Genomic DNA, 19280 nt, shown 5'->3' with positions numbered 1-19280 from the left:
CTAGGGCTCATGGCTGCCAGATCTGTCACAGTGAATATCTCTGGGGTGGGTTTTTCAAGGCTGTGGTCCAAGTAAACCTTCCACCTGCTGTCTCACCCTTCACTATATACCTTTGGCTTCAGCTTCTGATGCCTGTTATAATGCCTGTATCTTTAAGTGAGATAAAGGTTACAACTATATCAACCATTGACACGCTAGTATAAATGAGCATCTCAAGCTTAAGGATGACCAAAAAAAGAGGAAGCATATTGAGTAAGAGTACGAGAAGCTGAAGAAAGAAGAAAACAAGGCTTTGACTACAAAGAATGTAAATTTGTTGCCCACACACCTTTGTTGATGCAAGAATCCAGAAACTTTTTTTCTTTAGTGACACACACAAATTGATAGTATGTGTGACTATCCCATATTTTCATTTTTATTTTAACCCAGAAGAAATGAATTTAAAATTTTGTTTTGTGTTATTTTTAAAACATATTTTCTTCTAAATTTCCTAATTTCTACCTATAGGAAAATCAGTTTGAAGGGATAATCAAGTGGCAAAATGAGAAAACGGTCAAATTGAATGACATCTTATCACAGTTAAGTGGAACAAATGTTTGAATTGTTGTGCTTAAATTAAATTGCCAGGCACTTCTGCTTCTAAAAATAAACATTGCAAAACATGAAAGTCTTGTTTGAAGCAGTGGCAGGCTGCATGTTTCCTAATGTGTATAGTTATGATATTATATAAATGTATCTTATATTTTAAATTAACATGTTATTGAGACCACAGGTTGTTAGAGACATAATTTGGGTTTCTGAAACGAAAAGGGACTGCCAAATTCTAATGACCCTAAATGCATCCTAGCTTAGATTCGTCTAAAAATATGTATTTAGGTGGTCAGTGAACACATCATTTATGGGGAAAAAAAAAAAAAAAAAGCCCTGGATGTTTCAATAAAATCGCTCTGTCTGCTTATGCCGAATTGTGGTATTTGTACTGTCATGGAATAAGGACAATAATCCAGTTAACTTCTTCATGTTTGGGGCTCTGCTGAGTACCCGCCCAGCGAATGACGGTCCCATGGAAGTTTGTGTTTTGTTGAACCAAGCATGCCTGAAATGGGGTGAAATGGATTTTTACCGGAACGAGTCCAACACAGGGAAGGCATGCTGAGGTTCTCTGGAGCAGAAGGGTTTGTACCCAATGGCCCCTGCCTCATTCTCTTAAATGATCAGTCACCCCGTGTATCTGTGTCACTGTCACAATATCAAGTCAGAGACTGATCCTGAGAGAAGGAAAGGAAATCCACTCAAATGTTCGCAAAGAGAACTTCCCTCTCTCCAACTCAACTTTGCAGACTTTGCTCTCTCAGGAAAATATATATGTATATATTTTATCTTCAGGCACTTTCTTCCTGAAGGTGCCAAGGAAGAAATGAATTTCTGGAGTCACCTGAGAGAAGCTGACATCACCAGACAGCACGGGTGGCGTCTGGGGAAAGGAGCCAGTGGTTGATGAGACACCCAGGCAGGGTGGGAGGTGATCAGTCCCTGAGACTCAAGTCAAAACCAACTTTGCTCCATGCTTTGAGTGTCCAAGGCCCTTTGCTCCCTTTTAAATGTTTCGAGTGTCAATTTTATTCAAATACAACACACATACAGGAAATATACCAACCCTACATGTACCGCTTAATGAATTTTCAATGAACAGAGCCGTGGAACCACCCCCAGATCAAGAAAGAGAACCAAGATCTCATATCCACCTTCCTTTGCTGTAAGACAGGCCCACGTGGATTTTAATTCCCCAGTATATTGAAATAATCTGTTTAGGAGTTCCTATTGTGGCGCAGTGGGTTAATGATCCGGCTTGTCCTGTGGAGGCACAAGCTCAGTCCTCAGGATCTAGTGTTGCTGTAGCTGGGCTTGGACTTGATCCCTGGCATGGGAACTTCCATATGGCATGGGGGCAGCCGATAAAGGAAAAAAAAATCTGTCAATGGTTCTGTGACCCTCTTATGGATTATAAATTATTTCCCCATGTCAAGAACTGTTCTCTGCAACCCCCAGCATCTAGAACAATGGTCAGCAATAGAACCCACCCATACATATACACAAACATATGTACATATGTATGTGTGTGTGTGTGTACATGGAGCATCTATCTATAGAAGGAGCATATGGACTCTGGCAAACAGACTTTTTTTAATGGCCACACCCGTGGCATTTGGAAGTTCCCAGGCTAGAGGTCAAACTGGAGCCGCAGTTGTGGCTTATGCCACAGCCATGGCAATGCTGGATCCAAGCCACATTTGTGATCTACACCACAGCTTATGGCAACACCACCTCCTCAGCCCACTGAGTGAGGCCAGGGATAGAACCTGTATCCTCACAGAGACAACATCAGGTCCTTTACCCCCTGAGCCACAATGGGAACTCCAAATAGGAGGTTTTATTTGTGAGTTTATTTGTTTGTTCTTAGGCTGCCTCATGGCATATGGAGTTCCCTGGCCACAGATCAGCTCCAAGACACAGTTGTGACAAAGCTGGATCCTTAATTTACTGTGCCAGGTTGGGGATTGAACCTGTGTCCCAGGGCTCTAGAGATGCCTTTGATCCTGTTGCACCGCAGCAGGAACTAGATTTTTTTTTCTTTCTTTTTTTTTTAGCATTTTGTGGGAAGGAATATAGCTGTGATTAAGAGTGTGGACTCTGGAGCCAAACGGCCTGAATGTAAATCTCAGCTCCTCACTTTGACCTTGGGCAAGTCACTTGTCTCTAAGCCTCAGTTTTCTCATTTGTAAATGTGAGGGAATAATCCCATCTATTTTATTTTATATTTTCTTCTTCTTCTTCTTCTTCTTTTTTTTTTCTTTTTTTTAGGGCTGCACCTGCAGCATAGGGAAGTTCCCAGGCTAGGGGTTGAATCAGAGCTGTGGCTGCCAGCCTACATCACAGCCACTGCAACGCCAGATCTGAGTCAAGTGTGCAGCCTACATCCCCGCTCACAGCAACACTGGATCCTTAACCCACTGAGGGAGGCCAGGGATCGAACCTGAATCCTCACAGATACTAGTTGGGTTTGTTTCTGCTGAGCCACAGCAGGAACTCCTAGTCTTAATATTCTTTTTTTTTTTTTAATGATTTTTATTGTTTCCATTATAGCTGGTTTACAGTGTTCTGTCACTTTTCTCCTGTACAGCAAAATGACCCAGCCACACATACATGTCTACATTCTTTTCCTCACAGGATCGTCCCTCGTGCTCCATCGTGAGTGTAGTCTTAGGATTGCTGATCGCTAAAGACAACCATAGTTTTCGTCTCATGGGCCAGAGTCTGCTGTGGATGTGCAGCATCTTATTTTGTTCTCCCAACAGTCCTGCAAGATGAGCGTTATGCCCATTTTACAGATGAGAAGGCTAAGGCTCAGAGAGGTGGCAGAGCTTGACTAAAGAGCATCACCCGCAACCTGCCGCTTCCAATCGCTCACGTCACACCTCTTAGTGGTTCACTCTGCAACAGGCTCCATTCTGTTTAACAGATTTCCTGGGCTTTTCACCCCCAACCAGAGAGGAAAGGCCAGATGGCTCGCTGCTGAACCACCTGGAAACACAGGAACGGGGGAGCAGGGGCTGGGGGGGGGTGGCGGTGGTGGGGATATTTGTGCTGAAACCCCAGGTCCCGATCCCTAAGGCCCAGCCCCAAAGGGCAGAGGAACCCTCTATGAGTGAGGCACCGGGAGAGCTTTAAGAGGCTTGGCAGGAACTCTGAAACCAGACCCGGCCAGCATGTGTTCCTGAATATCAGAATAGACACTATATTTACCCCGAAAGCCCTTTAGTGCACTGAGAGCTATAAATAGCCATTAGGGCCAGAGCAAGTGGCCTTAACACATGGATTTCCTTCCAAAAATGCAGACCCATTTTAATTAAATTTGTCCTTAACCTTTGGGAGGGCAGGCCCCTGGATTCCGTCTGCTTTCGGAGACGCTGTGAGTAATTTCCTCTTCATTGACCATTTGGGGATTAGCAGGCCGGCCAGGAGGTCGGCTGGGGAGCAGCCCTTGGGGAGGTTGCACGGAGCCAGCTCCCTGGAGGGGCGCCCTGCAGCCTTGGGGCTCCCCCTGCCCTGGGTCCCCACCGGGGTCTCTCCACCAAGCCAATGCCTTTGCCCATCATCCCCCAGGCCAAGATGGGTGTCACAGCCGTGCTCGTGCTGCCCTTGCTGCTCTTGGGGATCAGCGGCCTCCTCTTCATCTACCAGGAGGTGTCCAGGTTGTGGTCCAAGTCCGCCGTGCAGAACAAAGTGGTGGTCATTACTGATGCCATCTCAGGACTGGGCAAGGGTAAGCGAGCCTGGCCCCCCACGGGGGCCCACGCCCACCCGGCAGGATGAGAGGCGATGGGGTGGTGCGGGGGTGAGCCTGCCAGGCAGACGGGGAGGGGGTTGAGGCTGGGTTCTCCCCTGGCAAGTGTTCTTAACCAGCGAGTGTCTTCTTTCTTGGCGGCTGTGGCTTCCTCGCCTGAGAAATGAGGGCATGGGAAGGCTTGGGGCTGTAAACGCAGCCTGTGGGCCACGGTCGGTCTATAGATGTGTTTTGTTTTGCCTCCATGGGGGGTTTCCAGAAATTGTGACATGCCAAGCCCTCAGCCGGGGCAGTGAACTGGTCACCAGGCCAGACTTGGGGACTGGGTGCAATTCTTGGCTTCACCACTTACTAGCTGGTGACTGCACTTCCTGGCCTTAGATTGTCCATCTGGAAGCAGGGAAACTGGAATGCTGTGCTTCATTGTGCTCTTGTGATGAATAAATGAACTGAGAGATGGAAAGAGCTTAGAACAGTGCCTGGAGCGGTAGTGGGCACCTCTCAAGAGTTAGCAATGGGGAGAATGATGAGCAGATTTAGACAGAACATGCAAATGACAGCGTGCCACACACCCCACTCATCCCTATTGTGTCACATGTGGCCTGGTTCTCTCAAGCATCTCACCTCCTGGCCTTGAAGGCATTTAAATCTGCAGCTTCTGCATCAGATGGCCTCAGATAGATAGCCCCTCCACAGGTGGCGTCTGTGACACAAGAGATAGTATGTATCCTTGGGTATGTGCGTCTTGCTCATTCCTAGCAATGGCAGTGCAGCCCCATGTGTTATATAATATAGTGTGGGGATAATCTGCTGGTTTTTTTTTTTTTTTTGTTATTTTTCATCAAATGTAGAACACACTAGCCAACCACGCATGAGGTCACTCAATGAGCATCCTGGCTACTGAGAAGGGGCCGCTGGTGGGCTGGGAATCCACTGCGTGGTGCCACCGTCACAAGAACGTTTGTAACTTCCCATCTGGCAGCTGCCTCAGAGCCTTCTTCTCTTGGGCATCCCAACAGCAGCGCGTACGCACACATCCAGAGTGGGTTCAGTGTCCATGGGTGATCAGCTTGGGTTGCCCACGGGATAAACACCGAAGAGGAAGGCAGCCAGACTAGCGTCCTGCATAGCCCCTATGGCCGGGTCTGGAAGCAGTTTCCCAGGAGGATATCCTGCCTCATTCAATTCAGTACTCCAAGGGGATGGCGCAGGGGGAGGGAGGACAGACTCCCTCTCTCCAGGGACACACACGTGTGCCTAGCAGACCAGACACAAGACAACACGGAGTAGCGGCGGGGGCGCTGGGGAAACAGAGCAGGAACGCCCACCCAGAGACACTCAGCGTTCATCTCTGGGGCAAGATGCTCTTTAACACAGGACACCCCCACCTCATGTCCGGCCAGCTGCCAACACAAGACCCCTCCATCACCTGCATCCCCCGCCACCTTGGCTGCTCCTCCCTCTCGGAGGGTCCCTGAGGAGCTGGCTCCTGGGCTCCGTGGCTCCTCCCCAAAATACACTATTATTCATGGTGTTTCTGGGTGTTTCTCAGTTGTCCCAGGAGATGGACCCTCCTGGTCAATGACCCAGGGGTGTCTGAAAGGCGTGTGGGATGAAGTCAACTGCAGGTGTGGATGAGACCCTGGTGGTCGAGAAGGCTGTTCGGTTCTCCAGCCGTTCTGATTTTCCATCTTACCAGATACGACCTCTATTACTGAGAGGGGTATTTGATATAGGAGTCCTGTTTCTTCATTTTTCAAAATCTCCTCCTATCATCATCAAACATTATACACACCAGGAATGCAGGAAAAGGCATTTTCAGAGGAGTGGTCTCGTTTCGCCGTGACGAATGTCATTGCTCTTTCTTACTGTGTCTCACGGACTCGCCGTCGGAAGAAACGCAAAGCAGGAAAAAATTAAGTCCGAGTATTTAGAAGTAACTCGAGAAGCTGGGCGTGTGTGACCTTAAATAAATGCTTAGCCAGACTATGGAACTGACCAAGGTGATGCCAGGTTCAAAGTGCTCTGTTTCCCAGGTCCAAGGCAAGAAAAAAGCCAGGGGCACCAAGCTGATGACGCAGGCTCTGTGCAGCCTGTGACACGCGCCTGGGCCGTGGAACCTGACCCAAGCCAATGGGTAGCAGCGGCTGGCAGCCAGGAGCCCAGTGCCAAGCTGTTTCCTAGGGGACCCAGGCAGACAGAGTCCAGGACTTCTAACCCTCGCCCCAAACCCACACAATTCAGCCACATCAGCCATCAGGACACCTTGTACCCACTGTGTCTGCAGCCAGAGTGATTCTCAAAACACTTCACCCCTGTACTTGAACTGCTTCAGGGGGCACAGCCCCTGCCTGGGTCTCACGCCTCTAAGGCAAGATTTTCAACTTTCGACATTTCTGAAAGTCGGCTAATTGTCTCTCCATCGAGGGAGAGTCACAGGCTATCCTTTTGCATTTGTGTGTCTCTCAAGTCAGAAAGCCCCTTACAGGCTGATGGCATCTTCAATTTGAGAAACTATGAAAGTAAGGGCTCCGTGGATGGTTGCTGCATGAAAAGAAAAAGCCTGGTACCCACGGGCTCAACACAAGATACAGGCTGTGCTGAGCTGATAAGGAATCAAATAAGAGGCGCTCCCTGGTAACTGAGTGGGCTGGGGATCCAGCATTGTCACTGCTGTAGCTCTGGTTACTCCTGAGATGCAGGTTCAATCCCTGGCCCCGGGGAACCTCTGCACACCGCAGGTGTGGCAACAAAAATGAATAAAATTAAAACACGTGGGTATGATAACTAATACCTGGACAGAAATGGCCCCTTTGGGAATGCGTCTTTGGGCTGCACCAAAGCAGTGATGCACCACTGGGCTCCCGGCTTCCAGGTCCACCTGGGAAAGGGTGTCAGCGGAGAAGAGGGAGAATGGCTGATGGTAATGAACTCCCATGGCTGCCTCTCCTAAGGAGGTCAAGGCCAGAGGCTTGGTCTGACTCCTGGCCACAGACCCACGGCTGCCCCAGTGCCCAGCTTGTAAAGGTGCCCATCACCCCTGGAGGGAGGGACAGCCCCAACCTGCTCCTGAACAAGGGACCCAACGGGATTTTTTTTTTCTTTTTGGTCGCACCTGTGGCACGCATAAATTCTAGGGCCAGGGATCAAACTGCAGCATGGCAGCGACCTGAGTCACGCTAAGGGACAATGCCAGATCCTTAACCCACTGAGCCACCAGGGAACTCCCAAATACCACTTTAAAGTAGTAGGTTCTTTCCCCACTGACTCCATGTGCTAACTTTGTCATGTATTAAATTTTTATGAATACTCGGCTCTATTTTTAATCAGTATTTCTATCTATACTCAAACCTCTAATAGTGCTGTCCTCTCTGTCACTGTATAATGTATTTTAATAACTGGGAGTTAATCTACCCCCCCCCCGATTGTTTATCAAAATGTTCTTTGCTTTTTTGCATATTTATATTTCCAAATAAAATTTGTAAAGTATTCCAAGTAAAGATTAGGCTCTTCCTGACACTTTCCAAGACATGCTGGGATCTTGACTGACTGCCTCAGAGTCACTTGGAATTAGAGGGACGTCTCTGCTGCATCTTGCCATCCAGGAGCATCATGGGCAGCCCTTTTCTCACCAAGACACCTCCAGTTAGAGAACTCGCCCATTCTCTGTGGTCCTAACAATTCAAGGTGCCCTTCTGAGACCTTTCCTCCCTAGAGCCTCTCCTTTTCTTCTCTATCAGCCCCTCCTGCCTTCACTCCTGCTCCTCTCCGGCTTAGGCTGAATGGTCCAGCACCTCCGTTAAGCTCTTTCCAATACCACAACTCCCTGCCCACAGTGCCTACTTATCCAACACCAGCCAACTGTCCCATCCAGCTGGTCCCCTCTTCTCCCCCTGCCCCAGCTGCTGAGACTGGCGGGAGAAAGTCACACAACCCCAAGATCACTTGCAGACATCACACCCAGGATGTCCAGCCTCTAGTGGGCACCCAGTGCCTCCCAACTACCCTTTGGCATCTGTGGTCAGTCCGGGTCCACCCCTGCTTGGTGTAAAATGAGACAGTAATGGGTACTCCCAGTAGGAAGTATTGGTGGTGCCCTTCCCAGATCCCTGTACCTGGTCAGTTCATCCTTGCCCCAGGTGCCATGAGGGTTGGCAGCCATGGCTCAGAGCCTCGCCCTCTGCCAGTGGACACCCTTGGTACCCACCCACAGAGGAAAGCATCGCATCATCAGACTGGCCCTCCTGCACCCAGGTGGGACAGCTTTGCAGTTGAGTGTACACTCCAGAGCCTTCCTTAGATCCAGCCAAGGCTAGACTTGACCTGAGACCACATCCTTGCCCTGTACCTGTGCCTGAAGACCACTCCCCTCGAATAATCCAGGGCACCTGAATTCCTGTCTTAGGCTCTGCTTCTAGGGAACTCAACCAAAACAACAACTGCATAAGGTTACCGTGAGAATTAAATGAGCTCATGTATGCAAGTCTCTTTTGATAGCCACTAAAGCAAGCAAACTGTCAAAATCTGTTAGCTCTTCATGTTTTAAAATATCAATGTTATGGCCACATAAGAATACTTCTATTGGAGCTCCCGTTGTGGCACAGTGGAAACGAATCCAACTAGAAACCATGAGGTTGCGGGTTCGATCCCTGGTCTCGCTCAGTGGGTTGAGGATCTGGTATTGCCATGAGCTATGGTGTAGGTCGCAGATGTGGTTCAGATTTGGTGTTGCTGTGGCTGTGGTGTGGGCCGGCAGCTGTAGCTCCAATTAGACCCCTAGCCTGGGAACCTCCATATGCTGCGGGTATGGCCCTAAAAAGCAAAAAAAAAAAGAAAGAAAGAAAAAGAATACTCGTATCAACCAGCCATTGCCCAGATGAGAACAGTGGGTGAGTCAGAAATACATCCAGAGTAAGACTAGCTCAACAGAAGGCAGGTTTACTTTTTTAATTAAAAAAAAAAAAAAAAAAAAGAACCCTGGCTGGAATAACCGCCCACAGAGAAAATGTGGAGGAAACTAGTGACATTGGTCTGAAAAAGCTTGGTAGCTGCCTCCAATATCTTTGGGGGGGTCCAAAGAGCATACGGAAGTTTCCAGGCTAGGGATGGAACCCACACTAGGGTTCCCTGGTGATAAAGATATTGGAGGAGTTCCCTCATGGCCTAGAGGTTAAGGATGCACTAGGCCACCAGGGAACTCTCCGATATCTTTAGATTGAGACATATTTACAGCTGTGGTTCTGGGGGTCTCGTTGGACAGCATCATCTTTGTGTCCAGGTTAAGAAAGAATGTCCTGGCGACCAGAACCAGCCACTGGGGGAGGGGCGATTTCACACCATCCCCAGCTGCCCTTCGCAGGAGGGCAACCCTGCCAAGGCTGGAAACAAGAAGAAATTCCAGAAACAGTTGAATGCGGTGACCTCTAAAGGAACTCATGGCTCCAGACTTTTAAGTTCCTTGAACGCCTGACTTTGCGAGAGAGAGGGGCTCCCTGCCAGTGGTTTCATCCACACAGTGCATTTCTGTCCTCTTTCCTTCTTCCCCACAGAGTGTGCGCGGGTGTTCCACACCGGCGGGGCCAGGCTGGTGCTGTGCGGAAAGAACTGGGAGAGGCTTCAGACCCTGTACGATGCCCTCATCAGCGTGGCTGACCCCAGCAAGGTAAGGCCTTCTGGCAGCCAGCGCGGGCAACGCCTGGGCTTGCTTCACCTTGGTTGATTGTTGGAGGGCAGCCCTTTGGGTGAAGTTTGGTGATTGCTTTGGGCCAAGATAAGGCAAAGGTCTCATTCACCTTGACTCTGCCCATTTGGGGATTGACTCATTTTGACCATTTACCATGTCAGCTCTCTAGCCACTGAGCCAACACCACCCCCCCCCCCATTCTATTGACGTCAGGTTCAAAGAGGACCCCAAAGGCAGGACATGTCACAGTTATGGACTCTGGGTATCCACACGCGTGGCTGATTTTTTTAAAAAAATAATACTTCAAACATGAGATCATTAACATGTGGAATCTAATAAAAAATGATACAAAAGAGCTTATTCACAAAATAGAAACCAATTCAAAGATTTCAACATCAAACTTATGGTTACCAAAGAGGAAACGTTGCAGGGGGAGGGAAAAAACTGGAAGGTTGGGATTGGAATATGCGCTCTATTATACATAAAAGTGACAACTACCAAGCACCCACCGCGGAGCACAGGGAAATCTACTCAATACACTATGGTGGCCTCTGTGGGAATAGAACCCGGAAAAGAAGAGATATATTTCTATGTAGACCTGATTCCCTTTGCTGTTCACCTGAAACGAACACATCATCGTAAGTCGACTCCACTCCAGTACAATTTAAATAATAATAATAATAATAATGCCTCACATAGTATTTCCATCCAAGAATCAGGGAAATGACATCCCCTTCTATGAAATTATAGAGGAAGTGGACCCATTTCAATGCAGCCGAGGTTTTCAAAGCATTTCTGGAGCACCATTTAAGAGATGGCTTTCAGAGATCTCTTTGGGATTTTTTTTTTTTTTAATCTTCATCCTTGATGTTGAGCTTGGTTTGGGAAATAGCCAAAAATAATCCAGAACCACGTCTGACATTTGAAGAGATGGAGCAGACAGGACAACACGGCGCCCTCCAAGGGAGATGTCTTGGGATCTTATTAGGTATTGAGTGTAAGGTAATAGGATCTAGAGTTCAAGGTACAGGAAATACTGAGTTTGGCCAAGTCGGTCTGACTAATTGCGTTACTGCAGGACTTTTCAGAGCCTTTGATACACCAATGTACATTGAGTATCTCTGAGAAGGACATATACTAACCTGCATTTCCCAAACAAATTTGACCTGGGAACCCCCTTTCTCACGGCACAGCTCAGGACGAGTGTTTGTCAAACACTGGGATGGTATTTACAACATGGGATGTCCAACTTTTCCATCCGTGCCCCTCCTAAGTCATGAGAACCTTGATGACAACAAGTGCTTAGGGCTGAACACAAGGGCGGGCACACAGATGGCACTCTAAAAAAACTGTGTTGTGTGTATGGTTTTGGTCAAAACCAAAGCGTGGCTACCAAGTACTGGACAGATTCTCCGGTGGCTTAGAAGCCACTTTGAAGGCAGTTTCCAAAAAGGAGCTCAGAAATGTTATGCATAGTGACCTCACCCGGGCATCGGTGCATAGTCTCCATGTGGATTCCTCGGGTCTGGCCCCATGACCAGAAGGTCAGGCTTAGGACTGCATGTTTGCATGTCTGGAATGCTGTTGTTATTCTGGTCCCCAAGAACGCATCTTTCCCGTCAATTTCCTTCCTTCCAGAGTCAGCTCTGCCCCTTTCTCCTCATCTGACTGTCACCATTCCATGAGGTCTGAATTTCAAAAGGGGTGGCTCTTAGGTTGAAGAGCCCCAAAGTCTTGGGGAATGTATCCACACGTGCCTTGACTTTCTCATTGGTCCAGCAGACATTCACCCCAAAGCTGGTCCTCTTGGACCTCTCAGACATCAGCTGCGTCCAGGATGTGGCCAAAGAGGTCCTGGATTGCTACGGCTGCGTGGACATCCTCATCAGCAACGCCAGCATGAAGGTGAAAGGACCTGCCCATAAGATTTCTCTGGAGCTCGACAAAAAGATCATGGACGCCAATTACTTTGGACCCATCACATTGACCAAAGGTCTTGTGAGTTTGACCTTCCCGTGGATTTCTGGGCCATGGGCTGCTCAAGAGAGGGTTCTGTCATCCAGCCAGACATCCACTTCTGAGCCTCCAGCCCCCCTCACTAAAACCCCTGCTTATTTGGTGAAAGCTTTCAGCATCTGACTATAAACGCCAATGAAAGAAAGGGAACGTGAAATTGTCCTGCTAGTGTATTCCACCCTCTCTCTCTCTGAAGCTCCCACCCCAAGCCCTGCCCTGCATTCCTCTTTTCTTACTCATATCCGCGGCTCCCCTCCAATGCCATTCCACGTCTCTGGACCACTGTCTTCATCCCCCGCACATCTTTGAATATACTGACCTTGGGCTTGATCTGCCCCTAACCGTGATGGTTGGTCCAAAGGCAGACACTCTGTCCTCAGTCATGAAAGAGAAAGACTTTATCCCAAAGTACAAGAGACCCAGAATACTGTCAATCTCTTTGCAGAAATGGGAAGGCAGGAGGATGTCTTTCTTTTAAGGGTAATCCGGTGGTTCCTGTGTGGACACTTCTAGCAGCCAAGTTCAAATGCAGGTCTGAAGTGGAGGCAGTCGGGTGGCTAGAGATGACGTGGAATAGAGCCAGGAGCTGACGCGTTCCCCCACCCCCACCGATAAAGTTTATCCAAGCAGAACCACAAAAGGGAGAATATAAGCACGGAGAAGGGCTACACTTAGGGAGTAGGGGGCCCTGGCAAAGGCTGAGAAAGGTCAACTTAGAGCTGCTTCCCTCTGGCCAGAATCTCCACGATAATGGGATGCTGAGAACTGTGATGGATGATGGGAAAGAGGCATTTGGAACAGAAAGAGAACTTCCCAGAGGCTCCACAATGTCCCAGAGGGGACGGAGTGGGATGGCCTGGGAGTTTGGGGTTGATGGATGCAAACGACTCCATTCAGAATGGATAAGCAATGAGGTCCTGCTGCACAGCACAGGGAACTCTATCCAGTCTCTTGGGATAGACCCTGATGGAAGAGAGTATGAGAAAGGGAATGTGTATATACATAGACGTAGACACAGACAGACAGACAGACAGATGGAGGACTGGGTCACTCTGCTGTAAAGCAGAAGTTGGCATAATATTGTAAATCAACTATACTTTAATAAAATTTTTTAAAATGCCCCAGAGATCAGTTTCCTCCAGCCCAGTCGCTGTGGACACAGCAGACAGGCCAGCCAAAGTGTATCATTCACTCAGCCTCTGAGAGCTCAGGGTTCGCTGGCATCAAAGTGAGGAATGCGAGACTGGGTCTCTGGGCATCTCCTTATTCCACCTGTACTGTACACACTCCAAACTTTTAAAATTTTTTTGGCTGCACCCCTGACATATGGAAGTTCCTGGGCCAGGATCACAGTCGCGTCACAGCAGCGACCTGAGCTACAGCAGAGATAATGCCAGATCCTTAACCTGCTGAGCCACCAGGGAGCTCCTTCACTCCGTGTCTTTCTCTGCATTGCCTCATTTGTCAATGAATTCAATTTAGGAGGAGATCTTTACCATACATTAAGAACCCCTTTCCCTCTCCATAAATGGAAGAAAGCCTGAAATCGAGACAAAGTAGCAAGTTCTCCCAAGACCCAGAGCTGAGGGCTTTCCCTCTTGGTCAAAAGATGAGCACATGCGAGAGGGGCGTTCGAGACCCACCGGAGCCAAGGTGAGACCTGTAGGCAGTGAAGCACTAGGAGAGGAGGAAAGGGATCGCCTTTCTCACTTCTGACATCAGTCCCACGTCCCGCACACGCATGGGTCACTGCACAGCACCCAGCCGTGCCCTAGGTGAGCCCAGCCCACTCCTAGAAAATGCAGGTCCCGTTCCATCTGCATCCCGCTGTAATCTAACGAGCGGGGAGGAAGACGAGCCCAGGGTGAGGAGAGGGTCTGGAGGCGGGGTCTGCCTGCGGCCACCTGACTCCATCTCAGCTCTGTAACCGTGACTCTGTGCTTTCTAGCCCTGCTTCCCAACATGATCTCCAGGAGGACCGGCCAAATCGTGCTAGTGAATAACATCCAAGGGAGGCTGGGGATCCCGTTCCGCACAGCCTGTAAGTTGCTCAGACAAACACGTTGCGTCTTATGGTTTATGTCTTATTAGACAGAGGATGTTATGTCTTGGACTAGGCATGTGGTTACACGGGGGGAGGAGGTCCAGAGCTGAAAGCATCTGTTGGCTTTTCTTCATCCCTTCAGCTCCTCTTTTTTTTTTTTTTTTTTTTTTTTTTCCTGTGGCACTCATGGCATTCAGAAGTTCCCAGGCCAGGGATCAACCCTGCACCACAGCAGTAACAATACCAGATCCTTAACCCGTTGAGACACCAGGGAACTCCCAGGAGGTTTTGCTTCAAACATTCATTTCAGAGGGTACTTTCTTTCTTTGAAAGGCATTAGGAAGAACTAATGCCACTGACACCATTCCTCATGGTCACTTAGGGGCCCGGGATCATGGTGGCATTTTCCATGCAGTCAAAGCTGGTTCCCACCCCGTGTGGGTTCTGGCTGGCAAGAAGAGGGCACAGAGCATCGGGGAGATGTGCCCAATGTCAAAACTCCTGGGCCAGGCGCTGACATACCGCACTGCTCACAGCCTTTTGGTGGGAACCCAGTCACAGGCTTACATCTCACTGCAAGGGATGCTGGGAGTCACAGCCCACCCATGGGTCCAGGAGAAGGAGAACGGAGCTGGGTCTGCACAGGGCCGTCTTTGCCACATCCCTTGTTCCTTCTCTGCCCCAGCCCATCTGTGGTCGTCACCACGTTACCTTCTACTCACAAACTCTCCACACATGTCATTTTCAGCAGCTGGATTACACTCCACTTACTCCCTGCCTTCATTCATTCACCAGACAGCAAATGCCTAGAGCCAGGTTCTAGGGACACAGACAGCAGTGATGTGATACACTGTGGCACGGGCAACCCAACCCAGTGGGCCCTTTGGCCACCAACCAACAGGGACCCCGATGCACTGGTTTCCTCGGAGCACTTCTGAGACACATCTGGAGGGCAGAGAATAACCCAGGCAGGCTCTCTCCATCCCGACCTGGGAGAGGTCTGGCTTCTCCGCAACTGAGGGATTGAGGGGTGCAGGGTGTCCCACTTAATGTCAGAACAGCAGAGGCCACCTGGGCCCACCCCAGGCCCTCTCTTCCTCCTGGTCTGGCTTCTGCCAGGCACCAGGGGCTGGCCTGGCAGCGACCGAGGTCATATGACTGCCCAGCAAGTTTCCTTTTCCACCCAAAAGAACCACAGCATCCCTGGTTGCCACAGCAACACCCAGGCTCCAGGGGCTCAGGCGAGACAGGTAGGCGTGGAGGTGCCCGTCCTGTCTTGGCCCAGGGGCCTCTCGGCACCAGTCACACCTCATGGATCACTACCGCCGCAGCCCACCTCTGCCTCCAGTGCCCTACCCAGGACGCAGCCTAGAGCGGGAGCTTCACTATTGAATGATTGAAGAAATCCACAGGTTGGTTAGTAAATAAATAACACGTTGATAATCCTTTGTTGGGGGGATGCCCTCCTCCCCGCGGCATGCGTAAATTCCTGAGATCCAACCCACATCACAGCAGTGACAATGCTAGATCCTTAAGCGCTTCGCTACCAGGGAACTCCCGTGTTCCTGTGTTTTGGCCATGATAAATAAGACTACCGTGCACATTCCTGTCGTAGCTTTTATGTGGATGAACGTTGTTATTCCTCTTGGGCATAAACCCAAAAGTGGGTCCCCCGGTGACTCTATGTTTAGATGGTTGAAGACCAGTGGCCGGTTTTCCAAAGCAGCTTTGCTGTCTCACACACCCACCTGCGAGGCACAGGTGTACCAGCCTCTCCACTCGCGGCCAACACTTGCTGTTCTGTCTTTTTGACTTTAGCCACCCTAGTGGTGTGACGTGGCGTCTCCTGGTGGGTTTTGCTTTGCGCTGCCCTGATGGCAATGATAACTCTTTTCCTGCAGACAAGGTTGGGGCCACTGTGAGCCACGAGAGGTGTCCTGATGAGACAGGAGACAGGAGGCCTGGGTCCCCGTCGAGGCTCTGCAGACTGGTACCCACTTACATAACTTTTCATTCTTCCTCATGCACAAAGGAGGGGTAACAGCAACTCAGTCCATCTTCATCCAGTACATTCCGTTTGGGAGAATGGAACACAGGTGCAGAGGCCACGCGAGCCCAAGGGCCATACATGCGTTGTCTAAACGCACCCACCTCCGGCTGCTTTTCTCTCGCAGACGCTGCCTCCAAGCACGCGGCGCTGGGCTTCTTCGACTGCCTGAGGGCGGAGGTGGAGGAGTTTGACGTGGTTGTCAGCACCGTGAGCCCCACTTTTATCCGCTCCTACCACGTTGATCCCGGCCAAGGGAACTGGGAGGCCTCCGTCTGGAAATGTGAGCTTTCAGAGGGAACCAGAGGGCTGGGGGCTGGGGAGGGCTCCCGGGGCACCCGAGGGGTGTTCCAGACACATGAAACCCTGGGCAGTGGGGCCCTGGGCCCCGATAACAGCAGGCAGGGCCCCCCAAACTTTCGTCCTGAGGCAGCAGGACTAACCTGCAACCAGCAGACCAAGGCCGGGCTGGACTCCATCACTCACAGGCTCTGTGACCTTGGCCAGAGAGTGCCTGTCTTTGGGCCTCAGGTTCCCACGTGGAACAGCCAGGATGTGGTCTTTGAGAACCTCCTGCTCCCCCTGCCCGAGGAGGCAGCCCGGAGAAGCCGAGAGCGGGGTGCCAGACAGGCTGCATTTGAAGCTCACCTCTGGCTCACAGCAAACATTTCAACACGGACACTTCCCTTGTGGAATCTTAGGGAGGAAAGTTCTGGCTCACAGAGGGTTTGGAACAGCAGCCAGCACACAGTGAGTGCTCGGTAAATGCCCCTATTGTCATCATTCTAGAATGTTCTAAACAGAGAAGCCACTCTCTGCCGGAGGCTCTATTAGGGAATCAAGATGAGCCAAGATGTGGGCCAGCTGTTCCGGGAGGCTCCCCACAAGCCCAGATTGGCAGCAATGATCAGATCAGCCCTTTAATACATCTAGCACCTCCTGGTACCTTCCTAGCTTTTCATCCTCGCTGCGGCTCATCACCGCCCTGGGATGTTCATAAGGTAGCAAACTGCGCCCACTTTACAGATGAGGAAGCTGAGGCGCAAGGGGTTAAGCGCCCTCCCCAGGGATGCTCGGCCAGCGGATGCTCCGCCCCCGCCCGAGGCTCCGCCCCCGCCTGAGGCTCCCATGACCCCGCCCCCTCCTGGGGGCGCTTCAGTCTTTTTCAGGAAGCTGACCTACGGGGCGCACCCGGTAGACGTGGCCGAGGAGGTGATGCGCACCGTGAGACGGAAGAAGCAGGAGGTCTTCCTGGCCAACCCCATCCCCAGGGCCGCCATGTACGTCCGCACCTTCTTCCCCGAGTTCTTTTTCGCCGTGGTGGCCTGTGGGGTGAAGGAGAAGCTCAACGTCCCAGAGGAGGGTTAACGGCAGGGGCCAGACGGTTCCCCCCACCCAGGGAATAAAGGCTTTCCTGGAAGGTGCCGGTTCCTCGGTCCTCTCAGCACTGGCGGCCCCGGTCCCCCAAGCCACGCCCCGTCTGTGGGGGCTGTCCACCATCCCAGTGAGGGTGGCCCCCTCTCACGGGACCTCCGGGTGTCTCCCGTGCGACATCCCCAGGACACACTTAGAGAAAATTCTCAACTCTGTAGGGTGACAGCCCAGCAGAAAAACAGGAACCATAACAGCTCCAAGCCAGATAGAACTTTCTGGAATGATAGAACTATTCCATAGTCTGCAGTGTCCAGTATGGCAGCCACCAGCCACTGGCTGTCGAATACTTGAAATGTGGCCTGTGCAACTGAGACATGGAATTTTAAATTGCATTTAATTTGAATTAACTTGAATTTAAATAGCTGCCTGGGACTAGCGGCTCCCAGGCTGGTGGCAGGGCAGAGCTGTAATATGCGGTCCTGGGAGCACAGCAGAATCAGCCCTTTCCCTGGATTTAATTGGTCCAAAGAGGAGCCCAGGCACAGCTCGTTGAAATGTGTTTTCAGTTGATTCTAAGATGCAGCAAAGCTTGAGAACTTCTGCGCTGGGGCATTCAGCTCCTCGCAGCCTTTTCATACCTTCTCAAAGCAAAATGCCTTTAAAATTGCCATCCTTGTTTTTTGCAGCTGTTTCACTTAGTTTACTTTTTCTTCAAAAGAGAATGAATGATTCTTGAGATCTTGGAAAGTGTAGGGTATAGTTTTTGCACTCATATTGTAACTACTGATTCCAACGTTTTGAATCTTTACAGATGAAAAAGGGCTCTGATTTCTTCCCTGAGCCCAAACCATTTACCAAATTAACACACACGTGGTACACATACCCACATACCCACATAGATCCCTAAATTTAAGCAGCACACTGTTTGGGATCACGTGATCACCAGGGACCTGGGGCCACCCCAGGATAAGGCTGATGGTCAGGCGTGTTGCCGGCAATCAGGAGGGTCAGCTAAGGCAGGGCAGGCCGGGAGCTGGCAAGACTGTTGTTGGGGGGCTGGGGGGGTGGTGCTCAGGCCAGAACGATGGAGGGCAGGTAGGGGGCTGGGGGTGGCGGATGGACGACAGCGGCAGGAAAATGACTGAAACGTGATTAATGGCCAAAGACAGAGATGGAGGCTTCAGAACAAGAAGGTTTGGAGCTGGGGCTGCAGGCAGCAAATCCCGGGGTCACACCAGTGCTGGGCTCCAGGCCGAGCTTGGCCAGCACCCAGACCCAGGCCTGGGGTCCTGACCTGCGCCCTTGAGCGCTCTGCCTGCCTCCTCTCAGATGAGCTGGCTGGAGCGGGCCTGAGGGGACCATCCTTTGGGGGTGGGGGGGTGGGGAGGGGCGGACGGGCATCGGGGAAGCATCCACACGGCCCTGAGCCACATTCAGGGAGAACAGAAACTGAACACTTCAAGGTGGAGGAAGACCCCAGACCCCTGGGATTCCCCAAAAGAAGCCACAGGGAGCAAATGGAGCAGGAGGAAGGACCTTCTTGTCAGCAGAGGGTGCCCGGCAGCCAAATGGGGACGGAAGCCTGCAGGTGGACCCCGCCCTAGCTGGACTGACTGGCCAGCCCCTGAGGCTCCCTAAAGTTCAATCTCCTGTCCATGGACTTTGGCTTCCTTCTGACTGGGTTGCCTTCCGGATGTCCCTGTGTCCGCTCAGGCTCTGGTGCCCCTCAGGATGGGTATCTCACCAGCCTAGCAAGTGAAAACCCACCCTC

General features: G+C 50.7%; 1 protein-coding gene across 2 annotated transcripts; it reads left to right on the top strand.

Moving 5' to 3' along the window:
* The first annotated feature begins 3824 nt into the window (after positions 1-3824).
* Positions 3825-17555, top strand: DHRS7C (dehydrogenase/reductase 7C). Of its 2 annotated transcripts, none has more exons than XM_047758521.1 (7): positions 3825-3970; positions 4165-4324; positions 9895-10007; positions 11811-12021; positions 13993-14085; positions 16263-16418; positions 17295-17555. In XM_047758521.1, the coding sequence occupies exons 2-7, from the start codon at positions 4171-4173 to the stop codon at positions 17501-17503; spliced, it is 936 nt and encodes a 311-aa protein (XP_047614477.1). In that variant the 5' UTR covers positions 3825-3970; positions 4165-4170; the 3' UTR covers positions 17504-17555. The 2 variants fall into 2 exon arrangements, with proteins under 2 accessions (XP_047614477.1, XP_047614476.1); XM_047758520.1 differs by having other exon boundaries at positions 11808-12021.
* The last annotated feature ends 1725 nt before the right edge of the window (positions 17556-19280 follow it).

Source organism: Phacochoerus africanus, chromosome 14 (genome assembly GCF_016906955.1).
Source record: "Phacochoerus africanus isolate WHEZ1 chromosome 14, ROS_Pafr_v1, whole genome shotgun sequence".
Classification (NCBI taxonomy): domain Eukaryota; kingdom Metazoa; phylum Chordata; class Mammalia; order Artiodactyla; family Suidae; genus Phacochoerus; species Phacochoerus africanus.
Note: the sequence above shows the minus strand (reverse complement) of the source record. Positions and strands in the feature narration are given on the sequence as shown.